The 22,892-nt window shown below is 42.0% G+C and overlaps 1 protein-coding gene across 1 annotated transcript; it reads left to right on the plus strand.

Annotated features, from left to right (window-relative positions):
* The first annotated feature begins 13,345 nt into the window (after positions 1-13,345).
* On the plus strand, positions 13,346-13,849 carry TWIST2 (twist family bHLH transcription factor 2). Its single transcript, XM_054995542.1, has one exon. The coding sequence runs from the start codon at positions 13,346-13,348 to the stop codon at positions 13,847-13,849; it is 504 nt and encodes a 167-aa protein (XP_054851517.1).
* Positions 13,850-22,892: the final 9,043 nt, after the last annotated feature.

The following is a 22,892-nucleotide window of genomic DNA, read 5'->3' on the forward strand; positions in this document are numbered from 1 at the left end:
TGTATTACACAATTTTAATTTTGTATTTTCAACTTTTTTTTCTTCTTCTCAGGTGGCCAAAACTAAGATACATGTGGTAAGGTAAAGTCCGTGGAGTGTAGTAAGAGTGTTGGTCTAGGACCTAAGAGAACCAGATTCAAATCCTCATTCTTCCATGGAAGCTCACTGAGTGACCTTGAACCAGTCGCTCTTATCCTAACCTACCTCACAGGGTTGTTGTGAGGATAAAATAGAGAAGGGGAGAATAAGGTAAGCCACTTTGAGTCCCCATTGAAGAGAAAGGTTATGTATAAATGAAGTAAATAAGGTAGCCTAGGATGTAACATTGTTGGCTCCATCTCAAGTATTGCAGGTATATTCACAATTTGCTTACAGAAACAAAGGCATTGCAATTCATAAATATGCCCCAAAGTACAATTTGATATGCTAAGTTTTACTGATACACTGTAAACTGATAAATCAGTAAAATAAGTCTAGGGGAGACAAGATAATGTCGCATACAGTTCAATTTCTCTCCAAATTTCTGGGGATTTTTAAATGAAAAAAAATCTACCCCCAGGGTTTCAAAACCTTGAGATTTTACACCTCTAGATTTATAAAGCACCTTGTTAGCACTTATTCCACCAAAACAATGGGACGTATCCAGCCATCTACAGACTTTGCCAGCTAAGGATAGCCTTGCATAACCACAATAAACTTGTAGCGCCACGAGCCGCTTTGTTGTTTTACCAAAATACATCCATACTGGCCTAAATAAGTATGAAAGAGCAACATCCTCAGATGTTTGTATTCCATTTTAACACAATAGATTTGCATGCCTCTTTCTCCACTTCACTTGTCACTTTACAAAAAATACGGGGGGATCGAAGTGGTCCTTTGAATAAAAAGGCAAGATCATGTGTTTCTGACATTATTACAAAACAGGGTAAATTCTGTTATTCAAGTCAGCTGCAGAACATTATATGACTGTCTTCAAAAGGATAAAAGGGGCACTTTAGTCTCCTTTCTCCACTCTAGCCTCTGTAAAATTTGCTGTCTCAATTGAAGGCTGTGAGTAAAATGAATGAACTTGTGGACAAACTTGGTAATGACATCAATGGGTTGTCAATCTGAAAGTCAATAGAAGATGAGTTTTTATTATTCCCGGTAGCCAAAATAGAACAAGAGAAACCTCTTATGAAGGCTAAGAAGTATTTAAAGCCAAAGATCCACCCCATTTTGCAATCCGAAGTAAACGTTTTAAGACTGATAACAAATTAAGGCTATTGGGTTTCAGAAGACTTTAATTTTATATTATCGTTAGGGCACCAAAATATTTCTCTAATTTCATTGAGGAGTAGTGTGTAGGTTTGTTTGTCAGCTTAATTCAACTGATTTGAAAACTATTCAAGAACCAATGATGGAATCTTCTTATTTAAATTTTGAAGATGAAACAACGTCAGATTATCTGTTTTGGGTCAATATGGATTCAAGTGACCAGCAAGATAATTTTCTGTTTGGTGGTTCTCCTCCGGCAGGGAAACCGTCTTCTAGGCTACCCATCACTTGGCAGTCTTTACTTCCTGATGCTCAAATACCGCTCCCTGACCTGGGTGAGGAGATCCGGCAGCTTGAAAGGAGTGCTGAACTGGACAGCTCCCTGTTGGTTCAATCTGATGATAGCACCCAATGGCCCGGACATCATGAGCCTCTTGCTGCTCATCCTTACCAAACACAAAGATACGCAGCCAACGTGCGGGAAAGGAAGAGAATGCTCAGTATCAACTGTGCTTTTGATGAGCTTCGAGGCCATGTACCAACTTTCCCGTATGAGAAGCGGCTCTCCAAAATTGACACTCTCCGACTGGCCACAGCTTACATTGCATTGCTTAGCGATATCCTGACTACAGGAGCTGATCCTAAATCTTTTGTGCAGAAATGTATGAAAAATGGATATAAAGGCCATCGGAATGCATGCTGGTACACAAGTGGTAAGTTGGCAAAAATTATTTTCCCCTCTTAGAGACCTGTCTTGGATCTAGCTTTGATTGCAAGAGAATGAAATCAGTAAAATAAACGAACACCCGTCTCCAACATAACAAAATGTGCTATACAAAGAGCTCATCTTAACAAAGCATATACTTAGAAAGATCATTAATGCTGATGTCCATTTAAAAATTGCATTAAGAAATCAAGATGATGGTAGACAATTTTGATGCAGCTTTTGAGACGGGCCCTTTTAAAATGTAATGTTGTTTGATGTGTCCCTGCATTTAGACATTTCCAAGAAAGAGTCTGTTTTATTTGGACAATTGTCAGACTTGGGAAAAGTTATTCATTGTAATTATTCCATTTACAATATATCACTGGTTTTAAACTTATGAATAAAGAGCATCCTTAGTTGAAATTTGTTTTTCACCAGCCATTAATTTACCAAATCCCTTTGTTTTGCAGCCACTTAAGACTACAAAAATGGTTCAAGAATAAGATGAAAACAATCCAAACAGGGGGAGACCATAGAAACAGGATAATTATAAAATCAGTAATAATTGGCTGTGTGGCTGGTACCCTGCACTGGACCACTGTAACAAAGCTTTGCATATCCACATCCTTTCTTCTACTAAGTATTATATATTCCATGTTATTCTACATATTATTGAATTAGGCAGTCCCCAGTTAAAATCCTCTCATAGCCTTAAGGTAACTATTCTTTCAGCTTCAGTTCCTCCCTTACATTATGAGAACAACTACTCACCTTCCTTTCACGGTTACTGTAAAGATTGCAAGATGGAGCATATTAAAAGCCTTGAAATCCGAATACTAAATATTATTAATTAAGGTAAAAGGTAGTACCCTGTGCAAGCACCGAGTCATTACTGACCCATGGTGGGTCGTTGCTTCACGACGTTTTCTTGGCAGACTTTTTGTTACGGGATGGTTTGCCATTACCTTCCCCAGTCATCTACACTTTACCCCCAGGAAACTGGGTACTCATTTTATCAACCTCAGAAGGATGGAAGGCTGAGTCAACCTTGAGCTGGCTACCTGAACCCGGCTTCCGCCGGGATCGAACTCAGGTCGTGAGCAGAGCTTGGGCTGCAGTACTGCAGCTTACCACTCTGCGCCACGGGGCTCTTTATTATCAATTAACAATGATTAATAGTGGCCTGTATCCTACTACTCTGCTCAGCTAAGTCTGAACTCTTCTCCAGCCCTCCAGCTTAAGCGGCTAATGCCTTGTACCACTGGTGTTCTATCTATATCATTCACATATTGTACCGGACAGTACTTAGCACAATGGACAGGGGGAAGACTGTTGATGCTGAAGTCATATTAAGTAACATGGGTAAAATGATAGTGTTAATGTTTTGTAAAGGAGTCTGCAAAGTTCTAACAATAATTGTGTCCTGCATCCAAGTATAACCAACAGTACTTTAAAAGCTGCAGTCTTGCATGTCATCAGGCTGTTTAAATCCTACTGGCTTTGAGGGGATATAAGCACCATGCAGGATTATTACCACTATGTTTTATCTAGCAAAGGGTCCAGTAGCACCTTAAAGACTAACCAACTTGATTGTAGCATAAGCTTTCAAGAGCCACCACTATCTTCATCAGATGCACCTGACGAAGAAAGCTGTGGCTCTCGAAAGCTTATGCTACAATCAAGTTGGTTAGTCTTTAAGGTGCTACAGGACTCTTCGCTATTTTGCTACTGCCCACTAACACGGCTAACTCCTCTGGATCTATGCTTTAACTCTTACTGGGTTATTATGACCGGTTTTAATCTCTAAGCAGTTTGCATTTATTATTAAAATAAATAATTATTATATAAAAGATTCACATACTTTATCACAATAATCCTTATAAAAGTCCTGTAGATAATTCGTATTATCCTCATATTGTAGATGGGATGGAAGTTGAAGTTGAAAAGGAATGGTTTGGCAGTGGCCACCTATATCATACCAGAGGCAAGATTTTAAGGAGCAACTTCCAAGTTCAAAACTCAGCCAACAAGCCATTAATGCAGCTATATAAGCACTTCTATATTTCCTCTGTTAGTATATCTAATAGCCTCCCATTGAAAGCTGTGAAGCGGACCTGAAAAACCCAGTCTCTATGTAAAAATCCATAGCACCGAGATCTTCCTAATAGAATGACTCAAGTCAGGAGAGGTTTACCTCGGAGTAAACGCTCACTGCCTCAATCTAAGAATCTCCTTAGTCAATAAATATCATGAATATATAAATATCAGTATGCCAATATCATACTGAAACAGTGTGAAAGTGCAACGGTGCATATAAATATTTAAATGACATAAACACATCAATTAATTAAACATAAATCATCCAATCAATAGAAAGTCTATAGAAAATATTTTTAAAGTCCACAATGTACCTTTAAAATTTATTATTGTGGACTTTAAAAATATTTCCGAATAGAATGAGACAAATTAAGCACTAAGATAAAATGCTCTGTGTTAATCACTTTTTCATATTTTTCTTAGCAGCTTCCTCTAATACAGGGTAACAGATGGGGAGAGCAATCGCAAGAACAATGTAATATTCTTCCGTTTTTCTACATTAACATACTCCAGCTAGGTTTCTTCAAACTCGTGAGTTGATAAAGGTTTTCACTAGCTAACAATTTCACTCAAGAACAGTGCGAACGTTTAAATGGATTTGGTGAGGGGAGGGTTTGACATTTTAACCACTTGTGAAGCATATCTGAATCTTTGTGATTTTTCTTTAATTTATATTCTGCCCCCTGCAGATCTGACAGCCCGCTTGTCCTGGATAAAATGGGATTAAGAGATTAGCCGATTAAGAAAGAAGAGTGGATTCTTCAAAGGATCGATCTGACTATCATCAGCTGTAAAGTTATCATCATCGTCCATGTAAAACTTTCAGACAATCCTGTGCCTAGTTCGGCTGCTTGAACAGAGTCACCTTCATCATTGTCAGTCAACTGCTGTTTTTTCTTTTCTTTCAGTTTCCGTGGCATTTTTATAATGCCTGCACGCTCTGTATGGTCTTTAAGAAGCTTACTTAAATTTAAGAATCTACATTTTTGTGGTAGTTGTTTCCCTGTTATATAGCTGACACTTTTAAAAGTTAATAACTAGTATCATCTCAAAAATGATTAGGCCCATTAAAATCCATTAACTAGCCATTAGTAGGAATATTGTGGTACCTTGAAGACTCAGGCTGTCAATCTGAGCAGTTGAAGGGACTGGGATTTTCTGAACTTTAAAAAAATATTTTCCATATGTGGTATGCCTTTTTTCTCCTTGAATAAGCTCCTCAGTGACGCTCATCACATTCTGGCAACCTTTTGGGCCCCACAAACAGGCGTTGCATAACAGAGAAAGCAAGCTATTTTCCCTTGAGCAAGAAATGCCAGTTGCCCATAAGACTCGAGTAAGGAGTTTGTGAGTTCCTTTAAAATCCTGGGACACAGAAACACCTAAAAACATTTTCCTGTGGAGTGTGTGAAGAAGCACGGTGTGTCTGGCAGAGGGAGTATCCACCAAGAGCTATAGGTGTAGAAATTCTGGCCAGTAGATAATATCAGTCTACATGGAACTGAGGGCCAAGCTACAAGTGACGAATGACAAACGGCAAGTAGATTGAGTGGAGCGCAAGTGAATAGGGAGAAATACACTTGCCGTTCAAGTGTCGTTCGTCACTTGTAGCTTCACCCTGAGTGAGGGTCAAACCACATGAGACAAAATACACTCGAATTACACAGGTAATTCAAGTGTATTTTGTAATTCTAGTGTATTTGAGTGTAATTCGAGTGTATTTTGTCTCATGTGGTTTGAACCTCAGGAACGTAGGCAAGGGAAATAACTCAGGAGGGCAGAGGGGAAGACAAATAGGGAGGGAACAGCTACTTAGACGAGAAGCACAGAGAGAGAGTTCAGGACAGGAGTTACATTTTTTAAAAATTTAGCATTCATGTTAATTGATACAACAAGTCAAACAGATCGATATAGAGTAGAAGAAGATGGAGGAAATGAAGAAATAATACAAGTTACAAATATTCAGCCTGGGTTATAAATGGTTAATAAAAGTTGACTATACCTTTTCAGGCTGATTTAATTTTCTATCTCATCGTAAATTAGTAAGCTTTAACATCAAACTTGTTTCTAGGGTTGCTAGCTCCAGGGTGGGAAATTCCTGGAGATTTGGAGAGTGGAGCCTGGAGAGGGTGGGATTTGTGAAGAGGCATGACCTCCGCTGAGTATAATGTCAGAATCCACCTTCCGAGGCAGCCATTTTCCCCAGGGGAACTGATCTCTGTCGCCTGGAGATCAGCTGTAATTGTGGGAGGTTGGCAACCCTACTTGTTTCTTTTACTTTTACAGTCCAGTTCTGGATATTATGACGTAACTCACATTTTCAGTAGCAGGCAAAATTAATTCTGGCTACTGAAGCAGCATATGACAAAATATCTTGAAACCTCCTCAGTAAGTATACATCTGAAGAAGCTGGTATGCCAATGTCTAAACTTTGCTTTGAGAGATCAATGATTCTTGATCAATATCAATAACAACAACAACAACAACATTTGATTTATATACCGCCCTTCAGGACAGCTTAATGCCCACTCAGAGCAGTTTACAAAATATGTATTATCCCCACAACAATCTCCCTGTGAGGTGGTTGGGGCTGAGAGAGTTCTGAGAGAGCTGTTACTGACCCAAGGTCACCCAGCTGGCTTCAAGCAGAGGAGTGGGAAATCAAACCCAGTTTTCCAGATTAGAGTCCTGCCGCTCTTAGCCACTACACCAAACTAGCTCTCAGCATGAGAACTTTCCCACCACATAAGTAAGAAATTTGTACTAGATTGTTTACAATACCAGCAGCTGCTGGAACATGTCTTATATATTTTAGATGATCTTTTAGGTATGAGATACTATTGGTGAATCATTTTCAAAAAAATTTCTTTCTATTGGAGAGAAATTCAAAAAGATAAGCCGTATGAGTTCCCTGTGCAAGAAGTGAGGGGTAAGAAGGAAGGTAGCAGTCATAGCTGTAGCACAGATGTGGATTCCAAATGGAGAAAGATTGTGTACCCCAAGTGATAGCAAGGTTTTGCTGGCAGGGCAGGGCAGGGCAGGGCAGGGCAGGGCAGGGCAGGGGTCAATATTATAAGAGATACCCTGTCAACAGTACTTAATAGATTTCAGATCTACAATCTTTCTTGAATGAGCTATAGTTCTACAAAATGAGGGGAAAGGACACTGATGAGTAGCATAGTCCATTGCCCTTGCTAGAGTTCCAGGCAGCTATCAGCAGGGCTTTTTTTCTGGGTAAAGAGGTGGTGGAACTCAGTGGGTTGCCCTCGGAGAAAATGGTCACATGGCTGGTGGCCCCGCCCCATGATCTCCAGACAGAGGGGAGTTTAGATTGCCCTCCGCGCCATGCAATCTAAACTCCCCTCTGTCTGGAGATAAGGGGGCGGGGCCACCAGCCATGTGACCATTTTCAAGAGGTTCCGGAACTCTGTTCCACCGCGTTCCAGCTGAAAAAACGCCCTGGCTATCAGGTTTCTTAACTCTCCCAGGGTGTCCTGGAAACTGATGGGATCCCTAAGTCTTTTAGGACCCATCATTTAATCGATCCACCACCCTTGCAAGGGAAGGGGAAATAACCAGAAATCTGTTTAGTACAGAATAGTCATTCCAATGTGTCTTTACCTGTAGTATGTCTGATGAAACACTGACTGGGATGATTTATAAATATTATACATCGTGCTCCATTTTTGAGAAGCAAGAGTGAGCAAAAGATTACTCCTCTCTCCTTTCTGACATAAAGTAATAATGGCCGTTTCCACACAGCTTACCTTATCCTGCAAAATAGCGAAATCTCGTGCGAAATCTCGCACGAAGACGCTGTTATCGCGTCTTCTCGCGCGATAACAGCATCTTCTCGTGCGATAACAGCGTCTTCTCGCGCGATAACAGCATCTTCTCGCGCAATTTTGCTATTTTGCAGAATAAGGTAATCCATGTGGAAACGGCCCTTGTTAGAGCACCCCAAACGGCGATGGTATGTTATCACCATGTGTGAGAAATTGTTTATGTCCTAGCAACTTCAGGATATGGTAATATGATGTTTCTGCATGCAATGTGATCCAGAGATCACAAGGTGGGCACAGAAGGAGGCATTACTATGCATGTCCCCTACTGCATTGGGAACTATGTGTGCAAATAAGTAATGTGGTTGCGGTTTCCAAGGATGAATTACCACGTCCAGATCTGGATGGTGGATAAATTCTTCCACTGAGCAAAGTTCAAATCCTTCCTCCAGCCGAAGGAGCCTTTCCCCAACTTAAGTGACTCTTCCATTGGAGGTGGTGGAGAGTGCCCCCAATTCAAAGCTGACTTATGGCGACCCCTGGTGGGATTTACATGGCAAGAGACTAACAGAGGTGGTTTGCCATTGCCTGCCTCTGCAACCATGGTCTTCGCTGGAAGTCTCCCATCCAATTACTAACCAAGGCTGACCCTGCTTAGCTTCTGAGATCTGACAAGATCAGGCTCACCTGGGTTCCCCAGGTAAGGGCTCCCTGGGAGGAAGAATCACTAATTTGGAGGAAGTTTCCTTGGAAGAAGGGTGGATCCACCTCACAGTTTTTGCAGCTTGTTTGGAAACCATATGTACAACACCAATCACATAGCTGATATTTTGAGCTTTGACATGATTGATAATCATTTGTTCATGAAGAGAAAAATAATAATAATGGTGATGATGATATAACAACAACATTTGATTTATATACTGCCCTTCAGGACAACAACACCCACTCCGAGTGGTTTACAAAGTGTGTTATTATCCTCACAACAATCACCCTGTGAGGTGGGTGGGGGTGAAAGAGCTGTATCTGACCCAAGGTCACCCAGCTGGCTTCAAGCGGAGGAGTTGGAATCAAACCCGATTATCCAGATTAGAGTCCTGCCGCTCTTAACCGCTACATGAAACTGGCTGTAGCCAATCCTCCACTCCCGAACAAGTGATCAGCACTTTCTGAACAGCTGCCAAACTACATGGAAAATTTAAAAGCTTCATAATAAAAATCTACAGGCCCCATACTTGTATTCCCTCAAATTTACCCGCTTCCACTCATATTCATAAGCCACACCCCACAACTCCATTTCTACAGACTTCTGTATATATTATTCCTATAAATATGGAATCATTATGCACCAGATTTATGAGGGCATTAGCACAGCAATCAGAAATGTTCTTCGGAAACTTATGCCATTTTCAGTATAGATTTAAAAACTGTGCCAAGGCCAACAACCCGCTTAATTGCACTGAAACGAGAGGGCTAGCAGAATTTTGGGATTCTGTTTCCAAAATTCCCCCCATACTCAAAACCTTCTTAATATAACCTTCATCCTCTTCAGTCTTGGCTCTGAGATACAAGGTTCAACATGGGAAATCTCCCCCTACCCTCCATGCTGAGCTCGCACAAGAGTGACACAGAAGGGCTGTCTACTGAAATATAGGGGTGGATTGCTTTCACGGATAACATTGTATTGGCCAGTGGAATCTCTTCCTTTCCACTCTGGGATAAATAACATTCACAGGGAAACATTCCCCGTGAATTCATTCACATTCACGTCTGGTTCTGGCCTGGAATCTATCACCACTTTAATTCCGGAAGAGAATGTACAAGAATTTAATTCACTGGTCTCATTCCCCAATCTGGACCTCCACAAAGCAAGGCGGCTTGCAATGCTTTAGGATTTCTTCTGCAGCTGTTATGCCTAGGGTTGCCTGGCCAACCTGGCAACCGGCTGGAGGACTGGGGACAAGGGGGCGTGAATTTAATGTCAAAACTATCACCAACATGGCTACGGCACTTTTGGAAGTGAATAGGGCTGCCAGGGGTCCCAGGGTCCCAAGCAAGGGGAGAGGGGACAGCAGGGAACTAACCTTCCAAGCATGCACACAGTATATACGCTCTCCTGCATGCCCTAGCCTGATGTTCCCTCAGTGAGGGTGAGGGATCCCCAGCTCCTACTCTCTGCCCCCTGTCAGAGTGTGAAAGTAACTCTGGCAAGATCCAGCATTGTCTGATCATACTAATCAAAGTGACAGTTAAGTCATGTGACAATCCAAGGTTGCAAGGTTGCATCAGCCGAAAGTGCTGAGTGCACAGGTACATGCTGATTGGATGTGAGTATGTATAAATGTATTATGAGTACTGTGTATTGTGTGCCTGCATAGGTATCAGAGTCTGGCAAAGCACTTTGCCACTCTGAATTGCATAGGCTATTGGACTGTACATATGTATATATCTCTGTGAATAAACTTGTAAATAGTTCACCTTACTTGGTGTGGTCTCTGCTGCTTCTAACCTGCTTCGTATTGCCAGCCAGTAAACCGCCAGAGAGCTTTGCGTCACCCTCCCCCCACTCACCTGGCCGGTGGGGGGAAAGATGGGGGAACAGGCCTCCTGGACATGCTCCCGGTGCAGCACAACAACATCACTCCTGGAACTGACATAATTGTGCTGCCCCAAGAGCGCTCCTGCGCTTTGCAGTGGGCCGATTTGGGCCCTAAATGGGCCAATTTGGGTCCAGTTGGGGCCCAAATTGGCCCACTGCAAAAGCGTGCATTGGCCCACTGCAAAGAGAGGGGCCTCAGCAGGGTATAATGCCAGAGTCCATCCTCCAAAACAGCCTTTTAATACAGGTGAACTGATCTCTGTGGACTGGAGATAAGTTGGAATTCTCGGAGCTCTCCAGCCACCACCTGGAGGTTGACAACCCTAGTTCCTTCCTTCCCTAAAGTCTGTCTGTCTGTCTGTCTGTCTGTCTGTCTCTCTCTTATTCTCTCAGTCTCTCTGTTGTGAAAGAAAGAAAAAAGATGGGATTTCGTCATATGTGAATAGAGCAGGCAGGGTGGAGTGGGATTCCTTGGGTGGAAGAGAGAAAGAAACGTCAAAAGGTCCAGGATTTCAATCCATGCTCACGGTTAAACTGCAACAATCTGTTTGCTGTTGTGCTACAGCAGAACATTCTTCCGGCTCTTTGTTGTTTTTGGCAGTTTTGAGTAACATAATATTAAAAATCTTCTGGATCAAACCAAAGGTACATCTGAACCAGTATTCTTTTAGTAGTGAGCCAGATGCCCCAACTGGTAGCCTCAGGCCTCTGAACTGGAATGTTTCATTTCTCCTATACTGCTAGTAGCCATTGATGAACCTCTTCTCCATGAATTTCTCCAATCAACTTTTAAAGCCATTTAAACTGGTAGCCATCACTACATCCTGTGGCAGGGAGTTCCATAAGTTAATTAATCTTTGAGTGAAAAAGTATTTTTCTTTTGTTCATCCTGAATATGCTTCACCTTCACTCATCTGAACAGATACCACCCTGCAATTGGGCAAAATCAGTCGCTGCCTGTACACATGCATTCTCTGTGGTTGCCCCCCCCCCTTATGGAATGGTGGTGGGATTTTTACAAGTATCATTCTCATGAAAGAGTTAATTTGTTTGTGTTTAGTTAGAGACAACTAGTTTGCATGAGACTAGTTAGATGTCGAGCTGTTCTTCCTGCCAGGGTAAAAAGGGAGTTGCATGTTTAATGAACAGAAATAGGATTGATTTTTGGCTAAGCAGTTTTACTGGAGGGCAATTGACATTCTTTCCTTTTCTCAGGACACCATTGCTCTCCAGTTGGTTAGACGGTTACCTTTAGCTCATCAGGATGTAAGGATGTAGGAGCTAAGTTAGCTATTCTTTATTTTATCTCCAATGTACCCTATTTTTCCCTATTTGTAGTAAACATTTATTCTAGAAGCTGAACACACATGTGTCTGTGATTCTTTATATGCTATGCAAATAATTTTTACTCTGCGACAATACTTATCCAACAAATGGCCTGCCTGAAGAGGTCAGGTAAGTAATTTGCAAAACTGGATTATTCTTGCTGACTGTGCATATGTATGTCCTGTTATGCCAATAAAGGTATTTGATTTGATTAGAAACTGGATTATTCAGGAGTAGAGATGGGCACAAAATGGAACATGAACCAAAAAGAACCACGGAGTCGGCCAGTTCATGGTTCGTGAAACAGCGGTTTGTGGAAGCTCGTTTTCCACGAACTTCCACAAACTGGTCTACTACTGCTGCAAAGCGGCATGAAAAGGGGCATTTAAACCTGTGGATCAGGCAAAAGACAGTGTGGGGGGCTGCGAGGCCACCCACACCATTCACCTGCCCCGCAGGACAGGGGGCAGCTGGCCACCCCCTGTCCCGAAGGGAGGCGAATGACACGGGTGGCTTCCCAGCCCCACACGCTGCCTCCGCCAGCACACCGCACAGGTGGCACACTCCACCCTGCGCGATGACATCACAGAAGTGATGTCATCATGCAGCGCTGGGAGCGCACACACACTATGCACTTGCGAGTGCACGAGGGGTTGAACTAGGGTTGCCCTGGGTGCCGGCAACCCTAGATCCGGCCCTGGGTGTGTGTGTGTAATGTCTGCACATATGGAGACATCTCTACTAACTTGTTGGTGCCTAGTGCCAATTTTAAATCATTTCATTGGAAAATTCCTATTCAGAGACTGCTCTCCATCTTGTATTTTGTTTAATGGTAATGATGAGAACTGGATATTTGGAGGCCTGTCAATTGAGGGGGTGTCCCATGTTCACTGCACCCCCAGCAGAAGATCTGCTCACTTTGATGCCTGGAAAATAATAGCAGAGGGCAACATGTTGGCTGCCTTAGATATAGCAGGAGAAGGGGATGAACCCCGTCTCTAAATTCTTTTCTTGTCCCCGTAAATGAAACCTTGTGCTGCGATCTGCTTGGATCCTCTTTTACCATCAGCAACATCAAGCAGCTTCGTCAGACAACAAGCAGTCCCTTTCTAATGTATTTAATTTGGAGGTCTTTCTGTTGCTGCTCTTATATATACATACTGGATTGGGGATAAAAACTTTGCCGTTATATGTTATTCAAGGAGCATTCCCAGGATTTGTAGTTAAGTGTAACATAAAACCATAAAAGTGTAGCTGGAGAAAGCCGTTTCCTCCCCTCGGCCCACTTTGTCCAATCAGAATGCCACCCCACATTTTCCTCATTTCTGACAACTCTTTAGCAATTGAACTCGGCTAAAGTTTCCAAAAAAGTTAGAATAACTTCCTCTCTCCAAGACCTCAATTTTTGCACAGCCCTGTCCTTGAAATAAGATCCCTTCAAGAGACCTAGAAAACGTTCACTCAGCAAAACCCTCCTGTTTTCGCAAAGGCTCCTTCTCAGGAATTTTAAAACACAAAGAGACACACACCACATTGGGGGGGTGTGGATGGAATTTCCCTCCCCAGCTTACAGAAGGAATGGAAGAAAGTTCTTGTTCTACTGTTTCTCCGGTGGATAGCTTGGGGAACCATGAAGAGAAACGGGAGAGGCGGGCAAAACGGTGTGGAAGGAAGAGAAGAGATAGTAAAAAGTCCAGGGAAGATGGAAGCCCAAACCCAGGCAAAAGGGGAAAGAAGGCCATCCCAAGTGTCCAGTCCTATGAGGAGCTCCAAAGCCAAAGGATTCTTGCTAATATCCGAGAGAGGCAGAGGACTCAGTCGCTCAACGAAGCTTTCGCAGCCCTGAGGAAAATCATCCCAACGTTGCCTTCTGACAAGCTGAGTAAAATCCAGACCCTCAAACTAGCTGCCAGGTACATAGACTTCCTTTACCAGGTACTGGAGAGTGGAGAGATGGATGCCAAGATCACCAGCTGCAGTTACGCCTCTCATGAGAGGCTCAGTTATGCCTTTTCGGTGTGGAGGATGAACGGACCTTGGCCACTGTCTACCTCACACGAACTAGTATCAGGGGAAAGCTAATACAGCTGCCAGCGTGGTAGGTTGGCTCTTTCTTCCTTAGTCAGCTCATGGCCTGTTGTGTTCTGTGCTTTTGTATCTTTGACGGAGGGGACAAGCAAGTAATACAGCGAATCTTGTTGAATGAAGACATGGGGCCAAAATTCCAGCTCCGCAGGGGATTCACTTGGGAGTAAGTCACTAATTGCTCAGTTTTCTGTCTGTAGAACTGGAATAATAGAGGGATGTTGCCAAGTTTGAAAAAAAAAGATTCTTGCTGTACTCTACAATTGTATAGGCTAGGAGTGTAATTTTTTAAATCATATTTCTAAACACCATTTGAACAATTCTAACCCTAAGAGGACTCTTAAATCAAAAGGAGGCAAAATGGCTTTCAACTGTAGGATTCATACCTAGGCTTCAGAACATTAAATTACATATCTTGTGTAGGATAATTGTTACCTTTGACCACATCCGGATATAAACATCTGTATGTGATTGTTAATAAAATATTGACATGGTGTTTGTGTGGCCTTCCTTAAACCAGACTTTTTGTCAGTTCCTGGTTAGTTTTGCTTCCATTTCCCACAAATTACTGGTACTCATTTGAATATTCAATTCTTATTTTGTAGCATGAATCCATACCCCCCTTCTTTTTTATTTTAAATCTCTGTGTTTTTCCTTACCCACTTCTAGACAAATTATTCCATTCTTTATTCAATTTTTTAAAGTGTCAAAAAGAATAGACAGTTTTTTTTAAAAAAAAACCTCAGCATTATATGATCAGCTTTTAAATTTTGTATTAATTCAGAAGTACTTTAGAATAATAATATAACACTTTTCCTGTAAATCATGGTAGTATTTCATATGTATTATGTACAATCAGTCATTTTTCATGTGTTGTGGTCATCTGTGGATATATGAAAAGACTGCAATAATAAGGGTATACTGCAAAATATAGGTATTTAATGTAGGGAGAATATATTTTGCAATATAGAGTACAGCAAGGAGTGCAGAGATATATTCCTTTGTGGGGGAATATGGGTTTTTCTACAATGGGTCTTTTCTAGACATTATTTAGGTAAGGTAAGGCTCAGAATTCAATAATCTGTAGTAAGATGTTCAAGGAATGCAAAGATTTTTGCAATAACAGGGAAGAATAAAAGTGCAAATTGCAAGATGTTTGAGTCTTTATGTTTTATTTGCGTGTAAAGGAAGAAACATCAGGTATGTTTTTCATTGATTTGTTCTTTAAATACACAAGTGGATGTAGATCAAAATGCAGAAAGTGTATCCCTCCAGTTTCCTCAGTTTCTCTTAATGAAAATAATCTAGATCTGTGAATAAGGATTAACTTGCATGTGGCTTTGCTTTGTTATTGGTATTTTCAAATTATACATTTATATTTTAAAAAATGCCATTAGCTTTTCCCTTGTAAATATGTAAAAACAACTATACAATGGGAAAGAGGGAAGATCAGTTTAGAGGAAATCTTTGGCATTCTTTTGTCCCAGAATTCACTAGTTTAGACTGTGCTTTTATAAGTCAGTCACAGGAACAATGAATGGCTGCTATTATTGAACACCCTTTTGGCTATAAACTGCACTTTTCCCTCCCAAAGAAACCCCATTAAATTTAGCTTTACTGATCCAGAGCAAATATTCTGAAGATGGCAACCTTCTTTATTATCTTCACTATACCGTTTTTTAAACCTTTACATTTGAAAACTCTTTCTTTAGGAGTATTTAAGAGTCAGGCTTTGTACTTCCCCACTGTTTTTACTTTATCAAACTCAAGAGTAAGTGGGTGATTTTAATTTTTTAAAATTTTTACTTGATTTATACCCTGCCTTTCTCCCCCATTGGGACCCAAAACAGCTTACATAACTTTCCTGTTCTCCATTTTATCCTCTTAACAACTCTAAGAGGTAGGTTAGGCTGAGTGTGTGTGACTGGCCCAAGGTTAACTAGTCCATCATTCTAGCCACTACACCACACAGAGTCCTGTAAAACGGAGTGGAAGAATCATATGCAATCCTCATAAGTATCATGTGCTGCTTATCCAACTGAAATTTGAGAAGCAGTTTTAGGAGATTACCTTCTCTAGAAGTTTTGGCATATTTCGGAAGCAACATGAGAGTTTTCCACTGGGCAAGAATTTGGAATCACATTAAAGAATACCAGAGTGGTTGTTCTGTGGCAGCAAAAAAACCGTGAGTTGTGGGACCTTGATGACTAATACAATTGTATTCTATCACATTTCAGAATAAAATTAGATTTGTCTTTAAGGTGCTACAAAACTTCTGTTCATTTTCATAATTAAGGAAGTAAAGGGGGGTGCAGTTACAGGGGTTCGATCCCCTGATTTTACAGATGCATAATTAATTGAATGTGTTAACAATTAGGGACTAATTTTAACTTTTTAACTAGTATATTGTTTGCTTCAAGCCTAGATTATCAAAGGCATACCCAAGGCCCCCGGTTGGTGTTCCGGATGGGGAGTGTCCTGAGGCAGGATGGATGGATTCCAAAGCACAGCTGAAATTTTACCCAGTCAAACAGCGTCTTGTGGGACAGGCCGGTCAAGCTAATTAGGGATGCTACGAACTTCATGGGAGCTGTGCTCGACCGTGGGACTTATTGCATTGGGCAGTATTGACTGGGTGTGAGACTGTGGCTGGCTGTCTTTGGTTCATCACCAAATACTTGAATGCCCGCCTTGCCCAGGCTCGCAGAATTGTAATTGTGCAAAATTGCTGCTGATCCAAACATCGGGCTAAGGACTACTTAGATGAACACCAAATGGTAGGATTTTTGTTTGTTTTTAAAAAAGCAGAACATTTATTTATTATGACTGATGTATATGAATGGTGACTGATTTGATTATTTAAACGATTGCCTGCCAAATGGAGCAGAGCTACAGAGGAGGTGTGGGGGATGAGAAAGATATTTGTGAGAATGGGCACATGCAGAAAGCCAATTGCTTTGTATTGTACCTTTTCGGAAGGAATAGTTGAACCCAGCTGAGCAGTAAACAGGATGTGAGCCTGGTGGATATTCGAGCATCCTAATGTGGATTGCTGGCTCCATATGCCCACCGACCTGCCTGGTACCATCCCCCTGAGGCACCAGGGGTCGCATACCCACCACCTTCTCCCGGCTGCCCCAACAAGATTTGTGCTCCAGCCATGCCTCCACTTTCAGGCTGCATGGCTTATAAGATACCAGCAGTGATCTGAGTGAGTGTGGAGCCCAAGCCGAATCTGTTGAGCCCTGATCAAACAACTGTAGAGCATTCCACACATTCCCTGAACAGTATCAGGAATAGTGGAAGCGATTCCGATGAAGAGGGCTGTTCACTTCCTTGTTCCAGTGAGGCACTTGTGTCTTGGAAGCCACACTGACAAACCAGAGTCATGGGTAGAGATGGGCACGAACAGAAAAAAAACCCGAACATGATGTTCGTTGTTCGTTGCCATCCACAAACAGAGACTCACGAACAACCACGAACATGGCCCTGTTCATGGATATGTTCGTGGTTGGCTGTTTGTGGGGGCCAGCAGGCTCTCCTCCAGCCATCATCCAAGTCAAGATCTCTACTGCATCACTCCCAGAAACCTGACCTGAGCAGGCACCAGGAAAGGTACCAATAATAAATAATAGCTTGGCCCCAGAGCCTGGCAGCAGCCCTGGAACTTGAAGGGGTAGATCCCTACTGCACCACTCCCAGAAACCTTACCTGAGCAGGCAGCAGGAAAGATACCAATAATAAATAATAGCTTGGCCCAGAGCCTGGCAGCAGCCCTGGAACTTGAAGGGGTAGATCCCTATCCCACCACACACAAGCTCCAGTGCACTCTATCAAAATGCCAACAGCAGCTGTCTCTCTCCCTCTCCACTGTCTGCAAAGTCAGAGCTGGGAGCCCCCCTCCCCCCCGGTCTTTGCTCCCTTGCTGTAACAAATTTGGAGCTCCACACTTGAAAGGAAGACCTGCCTATCAAGCTAAACTGGGGTTTCCAGGGCAACAGCAGGAGTTCAGACAATCCCTGCTTAAGTTGCCAAGGGAATTGATTGCAGGTGCCAGACTGTCTGGCTTGATGAACAGCAAGACAAACAGCAACGAAGGAGGCTTGCAACGACCACCTGTTCATTTAGAATGGGGCCTCACAAACAGCTTGTTCGCGAACAGCAGATGGGGCTGTCCGTGGCTTTTTTGTGTGTTCGTACAGCTGTTCATGCCCATCTTTAGTCATGGGAAGAGTTGTCTCGCTTTCTGTGTGCCTACCATTGGTGAAGTAGCTTCCAATGGTGGAGGAGCCAGGGGAGAACAAGAGAGTTGGAACCACAGGTGCATACTGGTCATTGCAGGTGCTGTTCATGTCATAGCTTCAGCATTGCATACAGGAAACAGAGTCCTTCGCCCTTTTCTTCCCACCCTTCACCCTTCTCTTCACACCCTAAGTGTGAAGAGTCCACTTAGGCATTGACAGTAATGATGAATTGTTCTGCAACAAAAATCTGGAGTTAGGGACAAACTTCATCTTATATTATTTTAGAAAGTTATCTTTGGGTGCCCCATACCTGACTTGTTTCCCCTGTAGTCTCACAGCAGCTGCCAGGAGAGGTATTTTTAAAGTCCCCAGGAGCCCAATTTGGCTTGGAACTGTGGCATGGGGTGGAGAAGGGGTTTCTGCCTTCCCCTCCATGTCATTGTCCTGAGCTGAAATGGCCCCTACAGGGAGTTATTTAAGTATGTAAGAATCCTATTATATAAAAGGCAAGCCGTATTGGCGATGACTCACTTTTTATCCTTATGCAGGCGCACTCTGGCCTCGAGGCTGGTGCAAAGCGCCTACTTGCCACTGGGAGGAGTGCTCAAGCTGTCGAGTCATGAGGCCCTCTTGCATCGGCAAGCGAGTGATTTGCAACAGCCCTCAGGCCACAGTGGGAGGGCACTGAGGGAAAGAACAGCAGAATATAAATGAATCTTTGTGCAGGGGCATTGCTGGGAAGGGGCCCGCCAAATTGACAGCCTAAGCACTTCTCCCTGTGCCTTACCTGAGAGTCGCTGATGAGAAAGCTGACTGTCCTGAACCAGTCTTTACCCATGGACAACTTTATGTTGCTTTGTCAAGAGTATGACGCTTTGATGATGCGAACATTCAAATTGTCCATGGACCAGAGCAGGGCAAGCTACTTCCCAATTCTGAAAAAATCTTTACAAAGAACATTGTACACAAAGCAATCTTTCCCCATCAATGACTGATTGTTACGTTTCATGAAAAATAAAAAAATGACTAACAACACTTTTCTAGTGCCCTTTCCCCCCCCACAGAACGGGCTTCATTCCTAGTTATATGCATAACTTTGGAGCTGCGTGTTGAGTCTTCTGAGCATGCGCAGCCCCAAAGTTGTGCAGATCTCTAACTGCCAGGGCTGTTTTGGCTCAGGAAAAAGTTGTGGAGGGGATAGCAGAAGCCCTCCTGCCCACCATGCTGCAGTTCCGAGCAGAATTTATTTATTTATTTTTATTTATTGTATTTATTGTATTTATTGTCCGCCTTTCTCACTGAGATCCAAGGCAGATTGCACAGTGCAAGTGAAGTACAGTACAGTCAACATTCACCAAGTATAATGATGAACAACATTTAGGACACTCAGTGAAACATACACAATTGGTTACCGTTGCAGAGAATTTGAAAATAAGCACGAAGTTGAGCATAGAGATGAAATCTTTCTGAAACAACTTATAACTAATTTACACAGCATGTTAAGCAACGTGGAAACTCCCTAGTAGCACATATATGCATCAGCATACAGTATCCAATAGCATAGCGTAGAGTCCCTATCCCTACCAAAGCATCCCTCTGAGCTATTTCTTATGACACAGCCCTATAATCTTAGACAGCCCTCTTGAATAATTCAGATTTGTATAGTTTGCGGAAAGCTAGGAGAGTGGGCGCTTTCTTGAGCTTCTCAGGCAGGCCATTCCATAACGTGAGAAATGCCTTTTAAAAACCTCTCTTCTGCTGAGTGACTGCAAGGAAAATGAGTCAGGTCTGGGGATCCAAAACCCATCTTACCAAAAATGTTTTCAGTGCAAAATACAGGATATAAAGATATGCTTCACAATCCATCCCAACCTCTGAACCTGTTTCAGTCCATCCTTTCTCAAGATATTTCGCTGAGCCTAGAAAAATTCAACCCGTAGGTTCTTATGTCAATTTCCACTCTTCATTTCAGTTACAACTTCTCCTTAAAGCAATATATGCCTTCTATTTTCAATTCCTATAGTCTTTGTATTTCAAAGTTTATTGATTTAGGATTCAATTGTTTATGTGGATTACATTGTTATTGCACATTATATGCGCAATTAACTCTGGATGTGGAGAGCTAGTGATATTTTTTCTGTCAAAATTATATTTATAAACATTGCTGTACTTTGCGAATCCTGTATTTTGTGCTGAAAACAAAATAAGAACATTTATTTTTGCTAAAGTGATGTTTATTGGTATTATTTAATACAGAGTAAGGTTTTGAAAGTGCGTGTTTAGTAAGTAGTTCACGACAGACTTTTTTGTTCCAAAAACGTAACGCGTAACTTAGCCCTAGGTGTGTCCTGAAAGTCTGTGCATGGTACTCTAGCAGGGTGCACAATGTGTAATAACCACTTTGTAGGTAATTCCATTGGAACTAAATGGTCTGCTGGGGCTGTTCCATGGGGCCAATCCTGCAAGGCAATGGTATTTGGTCTGCTGCAGCAGCACAGCCCGGAGTGGCATGGCTGGCCATTGTCCCTGGACTGGAGTTGTGCCCTCTACTGAGATGTGGGGTGGAATTATTTTCCATTACTAAAGTCTGAATGTTTCATAAAATTGATAACAATGGACAGGTGCCATTCCAAACATATTAGCCAAGCCTGGCAGGTTCAAAGTTGTAATTAGAGATACAAAGAGATACAAATGGATTTTTTCTTGAGAGCTTTTCTCATGGAAACATTGGGAAAGCTGGGAGAGCGTTGTTTCAAAAAAGAAACCTCCTATGATGTATTTTCTCTTTTGGAATAGGTAAATGGTTTTTTAAGACAAAGTTTTGTTTACTCAAAATGCATGGAAATGTTTATCTAAGACAAACTATAGCATCTACAGAATCAAATGATAATTCCTGTGCATACTATAGACGTATGCAAAATATACACAAAGCTTATTTTAAAGGATGTATTTATTGTTTATATTTGAATAATTTTGGCATCAATTAATATGCTATGTTTGGTAAGAATACATTATCAAAGAGTTCAGTGTTTTCTGGTTTTCTGGTTTGAACTTGTGATTTACCTGTTGTGATTTACCTGTTGTGACTGTATGAGAGCATTTCTATCCAAATAATACATGTTCTTTTCTTTATTACAATTTCTTTTTGCTAATTTTCACCCCCTTCTCCTTTCTCAGATGGCTAAAAAGCTGATATGGTAGTATAGAAAGTACAGCAATTTGCAGCCTCTCGGGTATATTTGCAATTTTGTTTGTACATAATGAAGACATTTAGAACTTTAAAGTCCATAAATATGTCAAATAGTTCAATTGTATATGTGAATTAAATTATAATTTTTAAAACTGCTTTAATGTTTTATTTTGTTCAAGCAATAAAATAAATTGAGGTTTGATAGTATTGCATATGTTTTCCTCCCCAAATAAAACCCTGGGCTTCAAAATATTTCTCATATGATCGTCCCTAGGAATTGTGGGAAAGTGTAAATGTATGCTTTCTTGATTTGTAACCTGGGGTGGAGGATAAAACCTCAAATATATATCATAATCCAAATGAATTTGTGGCTCCACCTGATCGGCTGTGCCGAACAAATAAAAAGCAGAGCTAAAATGTTTATTTATATTGTGTCTCATATTGTGGAAGGGACACAGTAATCTTCAGTCTCATACGGAGCTAACCAGCAATGCAATACGGAGGATTACAGTGAAACTCAGTGACTTTCATGGAAAAGAATTAAATTCTGTGGAAACAGATGAGTGAACAAATGTATGAATAGATACAAGTATTATTCCAACAAAATAATAATGTTTTGTGAGGATGATTGAAAACTAGCAAACTGTGATGAATTTTTAAAAGAAAACATTCCAAACCCATAAAAGTGTCATGTCACTTTTTTGTGCTTTGGGGTACTTTTCTAATGAGGCTGTGGCCCTAGTAGGCATGTATTTCTGATTTGGGTGGGGGTGGTAGTGGTGGCAGAGTATAAGGTCACAAATTGCAGGCACGTCGGTGATGAAAGTCAGCTGCAGCCCCTCTGAACCAGGTTGCAGACTGTAGAAGAGAAGAGGGTTGAGGGAAACAAAAAAACCCCTCCCTCTTGCTTTCTGAGGCCTTGGGGAAGTGACATATGTGTCTGTCTGCCTCCTACCATATTTGGCCTCGATTCTGTTTTACTATTGGCTTCTTTGCCCTGGAGGAAGCATGGTTTTTTTCCTCCCATGGGAAACAATGAAGACAAGGATGGCTTGAGTGCCTGCATGACGGGCAGGCGACACTCCTTTTTGCTGCCATGAAGTTTGCATGCTATCCCCGAGGCAGAGGAAGTCTTTGAGGGGTGGGCAATTGCTCTTCTAAACAGGCAGCAAAGGGAGGCGTCTTTGGCTTGGACTGAATAGGGACTTGGGGCAGGGGTACTTGCACACATAGTAGGGAGGTAGTTGTGGGGCTGCTGTTTTGTACTCAAAACTTGCATCCAGTACGTGACCATCTTTCAGTGTCAGAGGTGTCCATGTATTTCTTAAGTGTGCATAAGTTATTTTGCATGAGCCCTCTCTTGGCAATCAGGTCTTTTCTGAACCCACTCCTTATGGTTATGCATTTGGGCAAGTTCTGGGCATGAACTGGTGTGTGTGTGTGGGGGGGTGCTGCTGTGGACTTGCTCATAGTGCCCTTCCTCCCATGATAACTTCTCTGTGGAGTTCCACTTATTGGATGGCCTCCCTTGCACAAGAGGGTTTGTTCTTGCTCCCTTGCAATGTCCCCTTCACATCCCAGACTTCCTCCCACCTGCATTCGCCCC

The sequence above is a fragment of the Eublepharis macularius genome, chromosome 1, assembly GCF_028583425.1.
Source record: "Eublepharis macularius isolate TG4126 chromosome 1, MPM_Emac_v1.0, whole genome shotgun sequence".
Lineage (NCBI taxonomy): Eukaryota > Metazoa > Chordata > Lepidosauria > Squamata > Eublepharidae > Eublepharis > Eublepharis macularius.

Excerpts from the sequence above, each read along its gene's own strand:
- TWIST2 (XM_054995542.1), top strand. The coding sequence starts at position 13,346 with ATGGAAGAAAGTTCTTGTTCTACTGTTTCTCCGGTGGATAGCTTGGGG.